The sequence below is a fragment of the Protopterus annectens genome, chromosome 2.part0 (assembly GCF_019279795.1).
Source record: "Protopterus annectens isolate FY-2018-M chromosome 2.part0, PAN1.0, whole genome shotgun sequence".
NCBI classification, from domain to species: Eukaryota; Metazoa; Chordata; order Ceratodontiformes; family Protopteridae; genus Protopterus; species Protopterus annectens.
The window spans coordinates 1,381,825,374-1,381,844,166 of record NC_056728.1 but is presented as its reverse complement, the minus strand read 5'-3'; the positions used below and the strand labels follow the sequence as shown (position 1 = coordinate 1,381,844,166).

At 38.8% G+C, this 18,793-nt stretch overlaps 1 protein-coding gene across 31 annotated transcripts in view; it reads right to left on the bottom strand.

Annotated features, from left to right (window-relative positions):
• ANK2 (ankyrin 2) overlaps window positions 1-18,793 on the bottom strand; it is a 3,034,032-nt gene that overhangs the window by 82,479 nt on the left and 2,932,760 nt on the right. For all 31 annotated transcript variants that reach the window (XM_044061567.1, XM_044061562.1, XM_044061555.1 and 28 more), the window contains 2 exons: window positions 16,345-16,624; window positions 3,992-4,235 (listed from right to left, as the gene is read on the bottom strand). In XM_044061567.1, the coding sequence (XP_043917502.1) occupies window positions 3,992-4,235; window positions 16,345-16,624 (524 nt within the window). The remainder of the gene's footprint in view (window positions 1-3,991; window positions 4,236-16,344; window positions 16,625-18,793) is intronic.

Below are 18,793 nucleotides of genomic sequence, written 5' to 3'. Positions count from 1 at the left end.
AGACATCAGCTAGTAGGGTTAGGGGAAGCCTCTTCCGTCACGTTGAATGAGTTTGAAAGCACGTGGCAGAAGTCTTTTGAAATAACTAAGGTATACCATAAATTAGGCAAAACCTATGTTTCAACACAAAAGGCTCTTTCAGGTTAATATGAACTATCCCTCTGCATATTAAAATAAGCCAGTTCACTGTATATACCTCATCTACCATTTTAAACATTTTTATGTATTACAGAAACATAATAAAATGTTCACCTCTTACAGCTGTGTAACCTACTGCTGTAGTTAGGTTAGGGCTTTACAGTCTCTTAAACTTGACATTGTATAAGATATCGGAGAATGCCAAATGTTTAGATGTGGCAGAACAAGTTCTGAAACTGTACTAATAAGGCCATACATATTTTTCAAGACACTTTCTTTAGGTAGTCTGTTGACATAAGGAACATTTTCTTCATTCTGTATGCATAAACAGTGAGATGTTTGACTCAATAACACAGATAAAATGTTCACATTCTGAGCAAGCTCAGTAGAAAATGTACAGCCTGCTAACTTCTGGTAAAAATCAATCTATAACTATTTGGTGCTTTATGACTGTATTATTAGATAAAAAAGAGTAATAAAAACATTTTGACATCTATAAAAATAATAAGCCCATTTTAAATTCATCAAATATACCAGGGGATGTGCATATCTATCAAAAATAATTTGCCATTACTTTATACGTAGGTACTGCCAACCTGATTTCAAAACTTACTGACATTTCAAGTTAAGATTAAGGACAGTTTTGATTTAAAATGAAGAGGTGCCTTTGTAAGAGTTGTAATGACTTCAGAATCAAGCCCATGGATATTTTGATTTATGTTTAAAGTAACATAACTAAAATTACACCAAGGTTGAAAATCATGCACTCAGCTGTTGATACTGATGTAAATGCCTAATTCAAATAAAGAAAAAGAAAATGTGCATATTTTGCATATTGACAATCTACCACCAATAAATGATTAAATCTCTCTCAAGCTGGATATTGTGGTACAATAATGTTATAATGGATTGGACAAGTGGGCTTGATAACAAGGTATTTGTAATATCATAGCAAAAACCCTTTGCCATCCCACTTTGCTACCCCAAATCTGATTTATATCCCTGTTCCTGGGGCACAACATTATCCTGAGGGGGGATTGCAAGGGATTCCTCCTATGCTAGAAGCAGGTAAAGAGATTCTGAAACATTCCATTGTTATAGTTCTTACTATCCATTTCTGACACAGCATAATCCATGCTAAGGCCCTATCAGACCTATCAAGTCTGCCTGAAGCTGTTTGTCACCACAGCTGTACCTGTTGGGCATCATATGAACTGTAGGCAATGAACGTGCCTGCAGTACCAGTGCTACAGTTTTTGGTGCAATTGTACATCCAAGGGGTCATCCTGCACAACAGTGACACCTGTATGATGGGAAGGAGAATGCATGCATGCATTACAGGCAACATAGCCATCACACATACATTTTCACCATCCTCTGAATGGGACAGGCATGTAGGGGCACTAGTTCACCAGACACCAGTGAACACCATCTGTTTTTTACATTTATATCTGTACAAAACATCAATAAAATTCAGGAATGACTCAGCCCCCCCCCCCCCCAAAATGCTTCCCAACAGTAGATGAACAGCCCCACCTGTATGTGGGACTTTCTACTGCAGGCAGCATGTCTTCCCATCATGTACTGCTTACAGTACCAGTTCGGTTTTATAGGTGGAGGTGTTGCAATGCTGAAACATCCCATTGACTTTGATGGGCTACTCATTTGCTTCAGGGTTGTACACTGACAGTGTTTGCCAGTGAATAATTCCAAAGTCTTTTGGTACTGCAAGTCTGATTTCCCTTTTAGACTTAGTGTAAGGCACTGCCAGTCCTTAGTAACATATGTCAGGTGAGGAATGGTAGATCACCTTGGTCAGGGCACTGGGCCTGGGTTAACTGTTTGGTGTCGCATCATACCCTCTGATGACTCCCTTTTTGAATCCCAATCATGGAGTGGAAAGAGATAAAGAATTGTTTAGGCCCTCTAGTTTTCTACCTGTTTAACAGGACCCTAAGTGAAGGCATGAGGATTACTGAGTAGAAAGAGATTTTACTCATCCTGGCTTATAAAGGAAGGAGCCAAGAAACTTTGCCTTTTCATATAGATCAGTTAGTTATGCAATATTACAACAGTTGTGGAAAAGATAATTCATAAGAAAATAGTACAAAATGTATTGGCTTATTGCAGAATTGATATAACTCAGTGTGTATTTAGAAGGGGACTGTCAGCAATAATCACACTATTGTATTTCTCAGATTTTGTGTTCACGGCACTGGTTATAGTTTGCAAGTGAATGGCATTACATGGACCTGAGCAAGGCCTTTATCTGTTGTGAGCACAAAAGTCTCATTGCCAGAACTGGAGGTCTTTGGGTTAGATGCCCAGTTAATCAACTGAGACAGGGCTTGACTATGTGGCATGTCATAGAATCTACATCCTGGGATCATGGTATAAAAGGAAATACACTCTACATGTGGGAATATCACAAGGGCTGCATCTACACCTCTTATTATTTGTTTTCTATGTGAGTGATCATACTTTAATGAAGTCAAAGATGATATAAAAATATAAACCTCATCTTAACATGGCAAAAATCAAAAGTCAGCAGGAAGAATAGGGGTACTGAAGTATTCCTCAGGGCTGATACAGACTTTTCTCAGGAACAGTTACACGAGGGCCAATACCTCATAATCAGGACATGTGATTGAAGCCTAGGAACTCTGGTACTGATTATGGTTTGAACAACAACATACTGAGAATTGTGAATACTTATAACACTTTAGGAGTTCTCACTGATGAGAAACTATATTTTTAAAATGATATAGAGCAGTTGTGTCTAAGAACCACCAGACTAACAGGTTGAGTTTTGCAAGGCCCATTAGCGGCGGTTCTGTTGTAGGCCACTCTTAAATCTGTCTTGGAGTTTTTTTTACAGCTTCTAAGGATAATATTTCATCAACATACTGAGTCTTACACCTTGACTTATATGGTTTCAAATGAACTCAGATGAAGGGAAATACACTTATTGGAGAATGAACTGGTTTACAGAATGACTGGTCCCCTTATGGAATTGATTTACCTGTTGGGTTAAGGTGTCTTATCTATGGAAATGTTTTTTACAAGGCATGGATATATTTTGGGAGACAGGAAGTACTCTTGTAGTTAGAAGTTTGATCAAACAAATCAAGTTGGGTACAACTAATTTATTGTTGAAAACTGGTATATAGGAATATATGCACATAAGGAATTTATTTATTTATTATGTATGACTAAACATACAACAAAACCTCATTTTACTCCTGCTCTCAGAGCCACAGAAATACAACATTATCACATTCTCCAGTATTAGTGTTTATGTTTTGTTTCAACGGTGGAAAAGGCCAGAATGTGAATATGTAAGCAAATGCTATCTTCAATTGGTATAGAATGCAACAACTGGATATATTTTATAGTTTAATGTATATTATTTTCCTAATATAATGAGAATGTACTTAAAATACAATGCTGCACCCCCTTTTTTTTTAAGCTAACTTCATTAACTGGCATGTACAAGATTTAGTAACGTTTCCTCTACTTCTAGCAGTTGGTAGCCTTACACAGAAGTACACTGCAAAATCTGAGATTTTAACTTGCAATAGCTGAAATTTCTGACTACATCTGTTATCACTTATTGAAATTAATTTCTGGAAATTTGGGATTTCCAGCTATTAACACTACATAATAACAGAATTGAACATTCAGTTTATTAAAAAACATCATTCACAAACTCAATCAGTGCGTAGGAATCTTAGTATTACCAGGTGCATGTAAGACCAACAGTAATCTTACTGAAAGCATATTATTTTGTAGATTTTGCTTCATGCTGCTCTGAACTGTTTCATCACAATTCTGAACCATTAAGCAGCTTTACCTTTTCTAGGGATTCATCCTCATAATATCTCTCTGTTTTCATGGGATGCTCATCCACTGATTCAACTATGGTAACTCCACCAGTACTTGGCATGGCGGCTTCTTTTTCATCAGATGGTATCTCATCTGGTTCTTGTACAATGGGAGATTGATCACGTTCTTCAGTTAATGGCACTGGAGAGCCCCCACTTACTGAAGTTTTACCCTGTGCTCCTTTAGTTGTCTCTGCCCCTGAAATTGTGACACTGTACAACAGAAATTCACATTAGTCAGTAAGTTTACAAAATGCTAAATGTTATATACAGCATTTAGAGACAGCACATATATTTTTTCTTAAAAAACTCTTAGCTAGTAATTCTAATGGATTCTCAAAGCACAACACAGTTTGTAGTAATAACAGACCAAGAAAGTGAGTGACAATGAATTTCATTTCTGATTTTGACTAAACAAGGATTACAACATTGAATGGCAGAAAGGACTAAGCAAAAGGATCCTTGTTTAGTGGTTCATCAAATTATGTCTTAGTACTGTGCACCTATACCTCAGTACTAGAGAAAAGTATTATATTATACCTGACAGCCTGTCCTCACTGTAGAAGATGAAGAACGGATGACATTTTGCCCAAGAGGCATCGGACTCAGTTATAAGAATGAATACAAATAATAACCATTTTCATCATCTATTTCCTTTTATTTCATATGTGGTGATATTGACATGTGGGTGAGGAAGGGGCTATGGATTTAGAAGACTACACAACATCAGAAGATAAGCAGAAACAGATAAGCTTAAACTTTAATGCATAGTGGTCCCTGTTAGATAAAAATGTGATCTAAATCTGTAAATTCTTTCCAGGTGAAGAACGTTTTCTTATACTGTTTGCTGGTAGAAAGTGTCTCCTGAATTTGCAATCAATTTATGGTGTCTCACACTACATATGTCTTCTCTTATCTAGAAGCAGTGCTGTGAAGAAGAAAACATATTAGTCTGCTGATTATTAAATGACAGAGTTGTTAAAAACCCTCTGTTGATTTGATATAAACTGAAATACTGCATTAAAAACACAGTTTCAATTATTTTAAGGAGAAACAATGTGCACATAAACATAACCGATTCTCTTAAGTTTTCAAAAGAGCGCATTTCTTTTCAGTTCATTTGTTCTGACAAAGGGTAAGATGTTTGGAAGAAAATGTTAGTATTATCTTAAATGATGAGGTATGATAGTATAATGGTAATGAGCTATAAACGTTGAATGAAATAGACAGAATACTGATATCTTACAAGATCCAATGCCATATCATGATTTGATATCATGATTTGCACATTCTGCAGCAATGTTTTCAGCCCCAAGTGTATTTAATGACCATGTTATCAGTGCAAAGGTTTGGCAAACCTAAATCATGAGATATTGCAGAAGTAATGTGCAGACATAAATGCTGAGCTGTTTTTTTTTTTTTTAACTAATTTACTAGTTTGCTGGGTTAGGGAGTGAATGTTATCAGACATCATTTAGTGAAGATCCATGCCAATGTTATGCAGCATAGCAAAGGCGCTTGCAACAGCAGGATGCAAAATGTCAGTATGCAAGATGATGGCACATTACGAAAGGTACTGTGGTTAACTGCTAGATTCTACCAGCAGTAGTATCATATGGGTTAAATGACTGGTCCAACGTTTGTAATGGACACTGTCAGAATGTATGGCATAGGCCTAATAAATGCAGCTAATACTTTCAATCTGACTCACAAGAGACATTAATTATGGTGTACGTACTACAATTCTAAAATCTAGAGATCATATCAATCTGTAAGGCAAAGCTGTAGGACTTTCTTCCCACAGATGGAGGGTAGTCATACAGCTCTGCACCCACAGATGGGGAGCACTCAGGCAAAGACTTCTCAGCTCTGCTGGCTGGCACTATCTCTGTTTTCATCATCCTCTTATCAGTGATCTTATAAGAAGATCACAAACAAAAAAAGGACAGCCCCATCCCCTAATCAGTTCTTTCCCAAGAAGCAGCAGCAACCAAGGAGGAAGAGAGAGAGAAAAAAAATACCTAAACTGAGTTCCAGGATTACTCAGAAAATACAGAAGTATATATAGTGTAAAACTCACCAGCTGAGGGATGCTGAGAGGGTTGCTACTATGCTGATTAACACAGACCTGGAGTTACAGTTGTTGGTATAAAGTAAATGACCTATCATCTTCCAGCTTTTAGCAGGGCATTAGAAAAGGTACCAACCTGTTTACTCACATGAGAAAGGAAATGTATTATAAAAAATAAATAAATAAATAAACATTAAAAATGATAAGGATCTAGTGTCCTAAACTGGTCCTGTGTTTGTAATAAGTGTTCCAGATGTATGCTTAACAAAATTAGGAACCATATTTTAGATTAAAGTAGCACAGATATCCTTGATAGAGACCCCCCCCCCCCCCATTACAGGCAGGTGATGTAGCAAATGCCCTGTTCTAATATGGCCTAACAGGGTTAGAATGCTTATTTCTTTCCCAGTAAGGTTCAATAATGTAATGTAATATTTTAACCACTTAGACAAGTTTTGCTTAGTTATGGAGTTTCTCTGCTTCCCTTGGTAAAGGAAATAAAAGCCTGCTTTTCTTTATTAAACAAAGTAATGCGACACTGACAGAAACTGACTTCTGGTGTGACATCCAGTCAGTGCAGAAGGATATTTCATACAGCAAATGTACCCAGAATGAAAATGTGCAGCTGGATACATTAGTGAAGATGAGCTTTTGAAATCATTTATGGAAGAAAACTTGAGATGAGTTTTAATACATACTCTGTCATCACACCATAGGGCTTATAGGTTCATAGGTGTGCACTAGGCTAATGGCCCTTACCCTGGCATCGTGCCACCTGACCTCAGTTCCCAGTGCCTCTGTCGAGTAAAGCCACTGAAGTGATCCCTGGGGCGAATTTTCTATTTCCCATCCACTCATCAAGATTTCTCAAAAGAGAGGCAGTGAGGTGCTCTGCTTGACATGTATGGGAAGTATATTCCATAGCATGGGCAGTCTCTGGGTTATTAACCTGTCCCTCCAGTATGTTCTGTTGATTGTGGTAATGAGGTTGAGGTCTCTGGAGCGTGTGGTGTGGAGGGATTGGGATTGTTTAGATGTAGCATTTCTAACAGAGCTGGGTCAGACATGGCTTTGTAAGTCAAGCAGAGATTGCCTCTAAGTAGGCGATATGAGACAGAGAATAGCTGGAGATTTTTTAGTCTGTCCATATAGGACAAATATTTAAGGCCTAGGATCCTCTTTGTGAGGTACTTTTGTGAGGTACTTTTGCAGCCTCTCCAGTTGTTGCAGGTGTTTAGTAAGGTACATGCCAAATGGGGCATTGTACTCAATGATTGGCCTAATGAAAGAAGAGTAAACGGAGACAATGACCTCTTTCTTCCTGGATGCAAAATCCTTAGTAATGAGATGTGCCACATAGAAGGACTTTCTGACCACAGTGGCAATGTGGTGGCCAAAAGAGAGGTTGCTGTCAACCTGTGTTCCCAGATCTTTTATAATGCCTTCTGTGATCAGTGGACTACCATTGATGTGGTAATTTATGGGAACCAGGTTTTTCCCAAAGGGGATGATGACACATTTTTTGGCATTGAGCTTAAGGCCATGGATCTGACACCAGTCGTTGGTCTCAGTGATGCCTTTCTTTAGGATGTCAACATCACTCGGGGAGTTAATAATAGCTCCCAACTTGCAATTGTCTGTGAACTTTGTCAGCCAGAGTCCCTTCATGTTGGCCTGCATTTCAGAGAAGTAGATACCAAACAGGAGAGGACCCAGGAACGAACCCTGTGGGACTCCACTCATGACTGGTCGTCAGTCTGACTTGGAGTCAGCTACTTTCACACTATGGGTTCTATCTGTGAGCCAGTTTGCAAATCACCTAGTGATATAGGGGTTGATGCCTAGCTTAGTGAATTTTTCTATGACTGCTGAGTAGGGAATGGTACCAAAGGCCTTGGCCAGATCAAGGTAGGCTGTATGAACCACCTTGCCTTCATCCACAGCTTTGGTGACTGACTCAAAGACGTTGACCAAGTTGAGCAGGCATGATCTACCCTTCTCAAAACCAAACTGTGCGGGATCCAGAGTTTGGAGATTCCCTATATATCCTTGTTTATTAGGTCCATGACGATGCATTCCATAGCTTTGCATATCAGACTTGTCAGGCTAATGGGGCGATAGTTCCCAGGGTCTGTAGTCGCTCCTACTTTCTGGAGATCGATGACTGTAGCAGTGCACCATTTGGCAGGGACAAAGCCTGAGGTGAGGCTGTGATTGAACAGGGTACACTGGTGAGGTGCCAGTTCACTCTGCAGTTCATGTAGAGCACAGCCAGGGATATTGTCAGGTCCCATAGAAGCTGTATTCTTGGCCTTGGACAATGCTGTTTTAACCTTTGCAGCAGTAATACTGGGCACCTGGCAATCTACTGGTATTGTGACTGGTCCCTGGGGGGGGGGGTAAGAGAGGTAAAGTTGGCATTGACTCTGTCAGCCAGTATATTGGCAATATCTGTTGGCTCGGTACAGGAGGTAACATTGTGCAGTAGCTCAGAGCAAATCTGGGTATTGCCAAGTAGATTCTTTACATAGCTATAGAAGGCCTTGTGGTTGTCTTTACTATCTGCTGCAATTCTGTTTTCATAGCTAGCTTTAAAGGACTTGATGAGGGGTCTCAACTTTTTGTTGAGACTGATAAGGGAGTTTTTTCAGTCTTGGGACTTCACCTTATTCCACATCAGTTTCTTCCTTCTGTTGTAGAGTTTGTTTATGGCAGGGGACCACCAGATTGACTTCCTTTTTTTGGAGGAGAGTGTCTTGGTTCTATTAGGTATGGCTAGATCCATGCATTTGTGTACGTGTTTGTACAGTGCATTGATGTATGATTCTGCAGTCATGTAACTGGTCTCCATTTGTATGGGTGCCATGAAGTTAGCCACCTCTGTTTTTAGGAGCCCAAAGTTAGCTTTGGAGAAGTTTTTCATGGTAATTACCTTTGTGGGGGGGTGGGGGTGGGAGGGATGTGGATTTCCAAGGTGATTAGTTTGTGGTCGGATCTAACCTGGGAGGAGTTGACTATTGGTGTAGAACAATGGTCGCCCATGTTAGTAATGACCAGGTCAAGGACCTCTAGTGGGGGTAAGAATGAGCTGGTCCAGGGCATTGGAATAAATGAATTCCAGGAAATGTTGGGCAAGTGTACTGGTACATGAGTAGTTTTCCCAGTTAATGGAGGGGTAGTTGAAGTCACCCAGTATGAGAGTGTTAGGTTGGACCCTAGTATTCTCCAGGGTGCTTAGGAACATGGAATATGAGTCTTTGGACATGGTTGGGGATCTATAGCAGGCTACGACCTGAATTGTTGTCTTACCCAATGTTAGCTGCACCTGAAGTAACTCAGATGTGTTATGTTGGGCTACCAGTCTGGAGGTGTGTGCAAACTTTATGAATATGGAAACACCACTGCCTTTGGAGTTTCAGTCCAAGTTCTGGGGCTGAAAGGTTTGGAATGAGTGCCTGGTAGTGCAGGGGTGCTTTCTGCTGCCTTTAACCAAGTCTCTGTTATGGCACAAATGTCGATGTTCTCCATTTTAAGGAGTGCTTCGAGTGAGTGCATTTTGTGATTTAGGCTTCTAGTGTTGAGCATCATGACCCTCAGATTACATTTGTTTGTAGCTGTTACAATGGTAATTTGGTCTTTGAAACACCACCTAAAAAAGGCACTATAGGGGTGGCAAGAGCCTTGGCTAGTATCCAGAAGCCCAGGGGTGACAGATGCAGGCCATCTCTGGCAAAGCATTGAAGTCTGTCAATTATGTCATCCCTTAAAGTACAGAAACACATCTGGCAGTGGTGACAGCCAGCATAAGGTACTTCTCAAGACAGAAAATGAACTGCATAAAGACCTCAATAGCTAAAAAAGCTTACAAGATAGTTTTCCCAGTACAAAATCCCTAGAGGAAACTGACAGATTAATGGATTCTTTATTGTGAAGTAAACCTCTAAGGAAAATTGAAGACATATCTTTGTGAGAGTGTGATTTGTCTTCAGCCAAATAATAGAAATCTGAAAGAGATGACAGGTGAATTTAGCCGTGGAATGTTTTTTTGCAATATTTTTGCCCTGCTGCTCACCAACCATCATACCCTCTCTTGGTCAGCTGAACTATTTATTCTACACCACTGGGGCGAGAGATGACTGAGAATGGTTATCACTAAGGAAGTCATTAAGGGTGATTGTTTTTTTTCTGCTTTAACCTGTTACCAACATGCATGCTTGTTTGTACCCAAGGGTTGATGCATGCCAAACTCCATGTAGTGTAATCAATTGGTCCTGCCTCCTTTGTAGACAAGCATCTCCATGTGACCCTTGATCTCCACTAAGAATGCTACATCTCTGTGCCATGTGGTCAAATGACTCTGCCTTTCTTCATAAAAAAGCACCTCAGCATGACCCCTGGTCTCCACAAGGGATTTTTTCACTGACACTGTACTCCAGCGCACACACCCCTCTCCTCCACTCAGATAGGTGGGCAGGTGTAAGCCTTGTTATTCCTCCCCAAGAGCTGCATGAGTCACTGCTCGAATTTGTGCTGTCAGGAACTTTAGTCAGGTCTTTATCCATTTACACCAGCATAGCTGACATTTGACTGTGGAATGCTTCAGATCTCCATCTTGCAAGGGGAGCACATAGTTCAACACTATCTTGGGTTGATAATTATTGGGGGTAAGAAAACAGATGTATACAAAATGGAGAAACACCATCATTTTACTATGTAAGGAGTCTTAATAAAATCGTTGTGACAAGAAAAAAAATGACCATTGAAACTTGGTCCAAAAACCCTACATCTAGCAATAGGTACAATTTCAGAGGCCTAGCATACAACTTCAGAAAATCCAATATGGGAGTCATCACATGCTCTTGGACAACAGCAGCTTGGGATCTATGGGACATATTTAGGAGTGCATGAGGTCAACTTCTGGAGCAAGGAGAAACATATTTGGTGTTGCAACATTGGGGGAGCTGGGACCCTGACAGAACTCTTCTTTGTACCTTGAAGAGGATACTCTGTAAGACAAGTAGTGGCTGGAGGTCACAGAATTCCATGTCCACAAGAGGGAAGGCAGAAACCTCCTCAGGCTCTGGCAGCAGAAAGTTTGTAGCTTTTCATTTTGCAGTGATGCAGATAGATGAATGGTTTAAGGCATTACCGATTGTTCAGAAATACTGAAAATAAGGTTTTGCATGATTTCTCATTTGTCCACTAATGAGGAAGTTTTGTTAAGCATATCCAAAAAGTTGCATTTCTTGGGACATGCTGGGCTAAGATGTAGAAATTATGATGCATGCCCCAAGTCCACAGAGCTATAAGGTCCTGTACCAGACAGGGAGATTTTGTACTTCCCTGCTTTTTTATGTAAAAACATCCCTAGAGGAAACTGACAGATTAAAGGAGGGAATGGTATTAATGTATAGTTTTATTTCTCCTTTTAGATTGGGAAGAAGTACTTGGTTAACTTCCTTAAGTTCCAGAACCAAAACACATTAACTACTTTGGGACTGGGACCCAGGTCCTTGTCCACGTAGCATAATGACCATCCCATCCCCTTACATTACAGTCACTGTCTGACGTAGGGAGGACGGGAATAAAGGCATTTTCACCATTCCCTCAACTAATGGATGGAGCCTGAGTACAACCCAGATAACCCAAGTTCAGTTAATGGCCAAAGGACTGACGGAGCTACCCAGGGAGGGAGAGAAGGGATGGGGTGCTACCTGCTTGTCTCCATATGAGTGGAAAGGGGGGTGTCACTGTGGTACATGACTGAATCTCTATTTCAGACTGCAAACCTGACTTGATATGCCCTTTTACAAAGGGGACAAGGACAAAAAGGCACTTATGTCACCTGTTTAGGCAAGTAGTACCCCCTTATCAATTCTAGTGCACTCTCATCATATGCCTGATTGCTGAGGCACACACAAGGAATGCTGGGGAAAACATCAATCTCTTGACAACTACCTGTGCAATGTCCTCAAAGTGATCAGCTCAGCTATCAACTAGTATCAGCATAATAGGCACAGCTTTGTCAATGGGCAAAAAAGTTGCCAGGTTCTGGAGGTAGAAGACATAAGAACAAAAAAAAATGTCATTTTCACAGGCACACTGTATAGGTTAACTCACCAGAATCAGATTCTGAATGGATAGGTGGTCCAGTGTGTACATGCTGGTATGTAGAAAGGTCCATCTATAGCCTTTTCATGTGTCATGTTGCACAGAAAATTGCTAGATAGCAGCTAAACGTAATACCCAGTATCCGGAGAAAGGGCTGAGCTGGAACAAATGTATCTACTGGTGGAAAAGACAGCATGTGGCTAATGACCAAATCAGGGAAAGCAAGCCCAAAGTTGAGTCTGTGTCCAGAACAAGAAACATGATAGTTAAGGAACTAGATGTGACTTGGGATTATTCACCATTATCGCCAGTATTAGAAACAAGATTAGAGCTTTCTCTCTCTCTCTCTCCTGCAGTTGATTTTCTTGGGAGGAAGCCATCTAAAAGAACATGTAAATGACCAGATGTCAGAGGTAATTTGTAAAATGTGCCAAGCATTTTGTTAAGAATTAAGAACCCTAAGGTGCAATATGTATTAAATTTTTGTAAAGATTTAAGGACTCTGTGTGACCTATAAAGACAAGATCTGGAACTGAAAATCTTGACCATTCATTCATAATCTGAGAGACTGTCTGTGGGACAGGTGAACAGAGATGTGAAAATATGCATTTTGCACATCTGTAGTAAAAAATGTGTTACCTTCATGCAGGACAGAAATCAGAGTTTAGGAACACACAAGTTTTTTTTTTTTATGTTTTTTGCAGAAATGTTAATAACTCTCATATGTTTGACTGGTATGTAACTGCTAATCTCCTTTTCAATCAAAAATATCCTGGTCTGTGAGTCAGGAGTGTCAAACAGTGACCCCAAGGACTGTCTGTAGTCCTGTAGTTTTGTGGGAGTTGGGACTTTGTCTCAGAATCATTTAGGGACTCAAAAAAGTTTGCTTCTTCTACAGATCTCTCTAGTACCTTGTGATTTGGTTTCTGTGGCCAGAAATGTGTGGGCCCTTGGTAAAAGCAGTCTAGATACATTTGCCCCACATATCCTGGGGACTATTGTTATTATCCAGGATGCATGTCAATTAGGTAATGGGAGGTTTGTTGCTAGTCATGTGTTCATGTCAGGATGCTGGTTTGTAAAGGAGAACTTAAAAGGTTAGGGACATACTTTCTGAATTCATATTGACTTGTCAAAGGTAGTTTCAATGAGAGCTACATATGCAACATAAAACCAATGAAAAACACTTCCAGTGAATCTAAATATGTTTTTTTGGAGGGAGGAAGCATCCCCTGCACCCCCCCATGGGGCAGAATATCCTCTGTACCCACCTTCTTATATACATCAACTCCATTATTGCACAATTGTGGGTAATAATTCAAAGTTTATTAATGCTGAAAGTAATTTCCATGATTAGAGTTTGCACAAACATCACTTGCTGAAATAACCCTTGCAGAGTTGTCAGGTTTCTTATCTTATGACCATTGTGAGGCATGCTGGGTAACTTATCCTGGGTTATCCAAGTGGATTTCATAGTCAACTTCGTAATGATGGAAACAGGGTGGAATAACAGGGCACAAGTTTTGTGTAATTCAAATACTCAATTATCTCTTTATGTTTTTTTATTCTTGACCAGAATATAGCCAAGTCAGTTGTTGGTTGACCTTCTGAAAAGTATTCTCAAAGGAAAAATCCTCAGATAGGCAAACTGTCTGAATATAAAGAAAAAGACAGAAGGGAACTTGCCTGGAACAGAGGATCTTCCATATTAATTTCAGACTCCATGTACTGAGATTTTGAGCCTGAATCTAAGGTTTCAGCACCAGACAGGACATCCATTGGGTGCTGTCAGGTAGGCCCTGATGGGGGACCAGCTTTTTTATGTCACACAATGCTTTGGTTAAATCAAGGAACTCCAAATGGGAAAAAATGCCTCCCTTGCAGAAGATATTGAAGGACACACACCCTCAGAATCAGCCCATGTTTCCTCACCTTGATAGGTAAAAGCCATTGGCTATCATCTGAACACCCTCAGAGGAACTCTTGGAGGTGAGCAAGAGAGGGATTTTTGGGTTATGCCAAAACTAAGTCTACCAGTTGCCTCAGAAGCTTGTGGGTTAATGAAGACATAAGAAAAGTGGGGAAGCATGGCGACCTAGTGGGCACTACTAGTTCCACAGCTCTGGGGTCCAAGTTTCCAGGCCATTTCCACTGAGTTGGCATTGTTGCAGCCACCCAGTATGTGGTTTTACAGACGAAAATAAAAGCTGCTTTGGTAACTATTCACCTACAAAGTGTCCGTGATCTGATGAGGAGGACCCTTGATGAGCCTCTCCATCCCTAGTAACGAGATTGCTTGACTCTTGTTTCCAGTGATCCTTTGAAAATACATTTTTAGGATTCCTTCTTCTTTTTGGAATATAATGATTACATGGAAAATTCTTTGCAGTAATGTCTGTCAGTTTTTTGCTGGAAGTGTAGTGGGGACTTGGACTTATAAAGTTTGTTCTAAACTATGTGGGCCAAATGACAAAGATTCAACTCACTGTAAACTTATAAAAATGGCAGCAATTTTCCCCCAGGGATTCAATTCAATAAAACAAAGGAAAAAAACAGTAACAATTTTACATTGCTTTAGGGCTATGGATTAAATCATGAGTTAATTGAAATAACATATATGAGTCTATGTGAGAGTGTGTGTACAAATATGAGAGTACAGAGGTGGACAAGTTGATTCTGTCCAAAAACAGAAACAGATTTGAGAAAAATCTGCTTTGTAATTATAGACTGTTGAAACATAACTATGATAATCTTGGCAATTAGAAGTAAAATAAAGTAAACAATAATTACTGGTATTAGCAGTCAGAGAATATTTACAAGTGTTTTATGTCATATATTAAACAATCTGACAAACTCAGAGACAAGGTAGACAATGTAACAACTGCACTAGTCATTGGGAATAGTATGTCTCACAAAAGGTCTAGTTATAGGAGAAAGGAAGGGTTTTGTTAGTGCAGCTAGCACATGGAAATATACTAACATGTAAATTAAAATCCAATGTATGTAAATGTGCATCTTATTTCTAAATGATACTTTAGTGTGGTTAAAAATCATGTAGGGAGATGGTGAGAAAGATACAACATAGTATAAAGCAATACTTATTTACTGATTAATTATATTTGCTCTGTGTGCATTATGTCGCCTGATTTCTGCTTAAGTGTTACTTGTGGTTATGTATGGCTGTCTGCATCTTTATGAATGCATGACTTCAGCCTGTTTGTAGTAGAGAGCCAAGAAAATAAAATATATGTCAAAATGCATGCACAAACCAATGACAAAGACTACTTTGCTATGAAAAAAGCAACAGACTTTTATAAACATCTTATAAAATAAATCAAAAAATAACAAAAAGTCAAAGAAAGTAGAGAAGTCATTTTCTAAGTACAATAATGCACTCCAGGGTGGGTCTTATAGGGAAATAATTGACCATTCAGGGCTAGGGAGGTTGTGTGTCTGCAACACTGGGTCTCAGAATATTCCCAAGTTGTAATTATTTCCCTGCAAGGTCCCCCTTTTAGGTATAACTGCTTACATAATTACAGGCTTAAGCAGGTCCCATGTGACTGTGGATCCCCTACACAGAAATGCTACAAAATGTCACATATCTGAAGACCCAGTATGAATGTGGATGCAGAAAATTATCCATCTGAACACTTACTAGCAACAAAATGCTCACTTACATGAAAATAATATGACTCAGGAATACAAACTGTAACACCAGAAGAGGCTGTTATACTTGATATGAAGTTGTTTCCTGTATCAGTGCACAAGAATGAGTCTAGAAACTATGGGTAAGGATCTTTCAAACCCTAACACAGAGCTAAGGCATGTCCTATGTATTTTGTACTGTGTTTGTTTTTAGTCAAAGCCACATTTTTATAATGCATAATACACAGCAGTACAATACTTGAAATCATGGCTGCACACAGCACAAAGACTGTGTCCTTCATTTCTACTAGGAAGGTAATCTAGCTATGACTTTATTGGGGAGCAGGCTTTATCTGTAATGAACTTAAGAAGGTATATTCCACGTTAACCAGTTTTTGTGAACAGAAGTTATTTTTTAAATAATCATGGCTTTTTGAAATCAAATTAATGATGGTCAGGACACAAAACATCATTATCAATATCAGTGCTTACTAGTACTCCTGGTGTGTACCAAACACAGCTTCTGAGTCGCCATCTACTTTTCCAGACAAGCCAGCTTCGATCTTCTCCCTTTGGGCATGCCTCAGAACCTCTAGGATGGACCCATCTGCTTCACTCCTTGGAAGACTGTCATGTACAGGGGAGTAACACACTGAAATATCTTCTTCTGAAACAAGTGGGGGCTGATCTGATAGCTTCCTGTCTTTGCAACTTTGTTGGGCATCCCGTTCAGATCTTGGGCTGTACAAGTCTTCATGAAGTGCAGAAAATCCTTGAAACCAGAAAGGAATGAAACAGTTCTCAGACTCAGAATAAGCAGTTAATAAAGAGTTGATGTCCTGTGCAATAGTTTGTATTAACAGAAAAGATTTTAGCTGCATTTTATTACAGTCACATGATCAAGTTAAAATTAGAAGGCATGATGCAAAGACAGTTCGACGATTCAGTGAACCTAGCAGTCACACCTTATATATGCTATTACAATAACTTATTTATTTTTATTGTTGTGAGCTGTGTAACATTTATAAAGGTACATAAATAACACCACACAGATAAGCTGCTCTCCATTTTGCTCTTATAGGACTGACATTTATTAAAAGTAAAGGCCCAACAGAGTAAAAGTTTTTCAGTAATCTTCTAAGGCACCACAGTGTCTAGTGTCTTTGATCTATGAACATACCTCTCAACCTGTTAGAGTAAAAAATCTGGACAAAGCTATAAATAATGGGTGGACAAAAGCCCAACTATAGGGACATTTTTAAATATTGCTCTTATAAACTTAGAAAGTAGACAGAATAACAGGTTTTGCATTAGCATGAATTTTCTGCATGGTATGAAGTCTGAAACTCAAATATCTATCATTATTTTCTGACTTATATCTTAAATGATTTGCCACTGATTTGCTAGAAAATCACAATTTTATGAAAAACAGACCAAAAATATGAGGCAAAAATCTGGACTTTCTGTGAAAATCTGTACAGTTTAGAGGTATATCTATGAATATCTAGAACTAACAGAAAAACTGTCCCCATGTCTTCTCTAATCGTTTTCTGATAAGTAGTGCCTTGTTATAAAAGAAGGCATGAAATGGCTTATAAGTTCAACCTGCAAGTATAGAAGCACATTTGCAAGAAAAACACAGGCATGAAAAATGAATGACATGAATGCATACTAACTACAATATCCATTCATATACTAGTACGTCTCCATCTGTTTTGCTTGCCACCATGACAAATATACAGTATCGCAAAACGTTCTTACATAATTACATGGCCTCTCCACCAGTAAGGATCTTGCTAGCATCAAACATAGTTCAGAGTCTCACATCACACTGTGTATAACTTCATTAAGAGATGAACAGAAGGCAAATGGAATTACTTTCAGAAATGTCACTTGTCATAACAGCCTAAATTTAGACTCGAATAGTACAACATGCTATACTTAATTTGGCAACTTGCTCTATCAACATTGTTGATGTAGTACAAAGACAGACTACCTCAGAGTGTTATTTTAAACAAAGACAGACTACCTCAGAGTGTTATTTTTAAATAAATGTAACTTAATTACACATGAGGTAGGTCATGTTTATCATGCCCCTCAACAAGGTTGACTATTTGATTCCCTGAATGGCTTATCAAGATCAAATCAAATGCATATACTATGACAGCTACTGATGATTACTTCCATTTCTTGCATAATTTAAACATTTATCCTTTGTGAGACTTACTTCTAAGAGAATTTGCAAACATAATATTTTTTGTTCCTTAATACTTTATATTTAATTGATTTGCTTTATCTGCCTACTTCATATGTTAAGCCATAGTCTCCTTTTTTTGGTGGAGAGAAACTATAATATGGCAGAGGAACTTTGTGACATGTTTGGTAGAAAGTAATAGAAACAGAAAAAAGTTACTAAAAATTCAAGAGTAAAACTTCTGTTTTCATGCCAAGTGATGAAAAGGAGTCCAACTGTGAATGGAAATGTCTCAGACAGGATAGGATATAACATGTATTAGTTTACTGTAATGTTTCCATGTGCCAGCAATTAGCTTTACTACATAACTTTTTACTGTGCTAAATGTGTTTTTCTGGGAAAAATTAAATAACTCAGCCAGTGTCAATATAGCTTGAAAAATAATGAACTTTCCAGAAATGTTGTTTTGACTCACCTCATGTATCATTGAGCATAAGTGCTAAAGTGAAGAGATACCAGACTGTTCCCATAAAACTAATTTTGTTTCAGAAACATGCAGAACATAGCTAATGAGTATCACATGTGACTGGATTACAAAGTAGCCTAAGAGACAATGAAATGTATGGTTATTGACCAAGTCATTGCTATTGTAAAGGCCAAACAAAAATGTAGTCCATGCCTGGAAAAGGACAAGTCAGTTAAGTGCTACTATAGTGTGAGACCTGAACTTAACAAATCTTAATTACC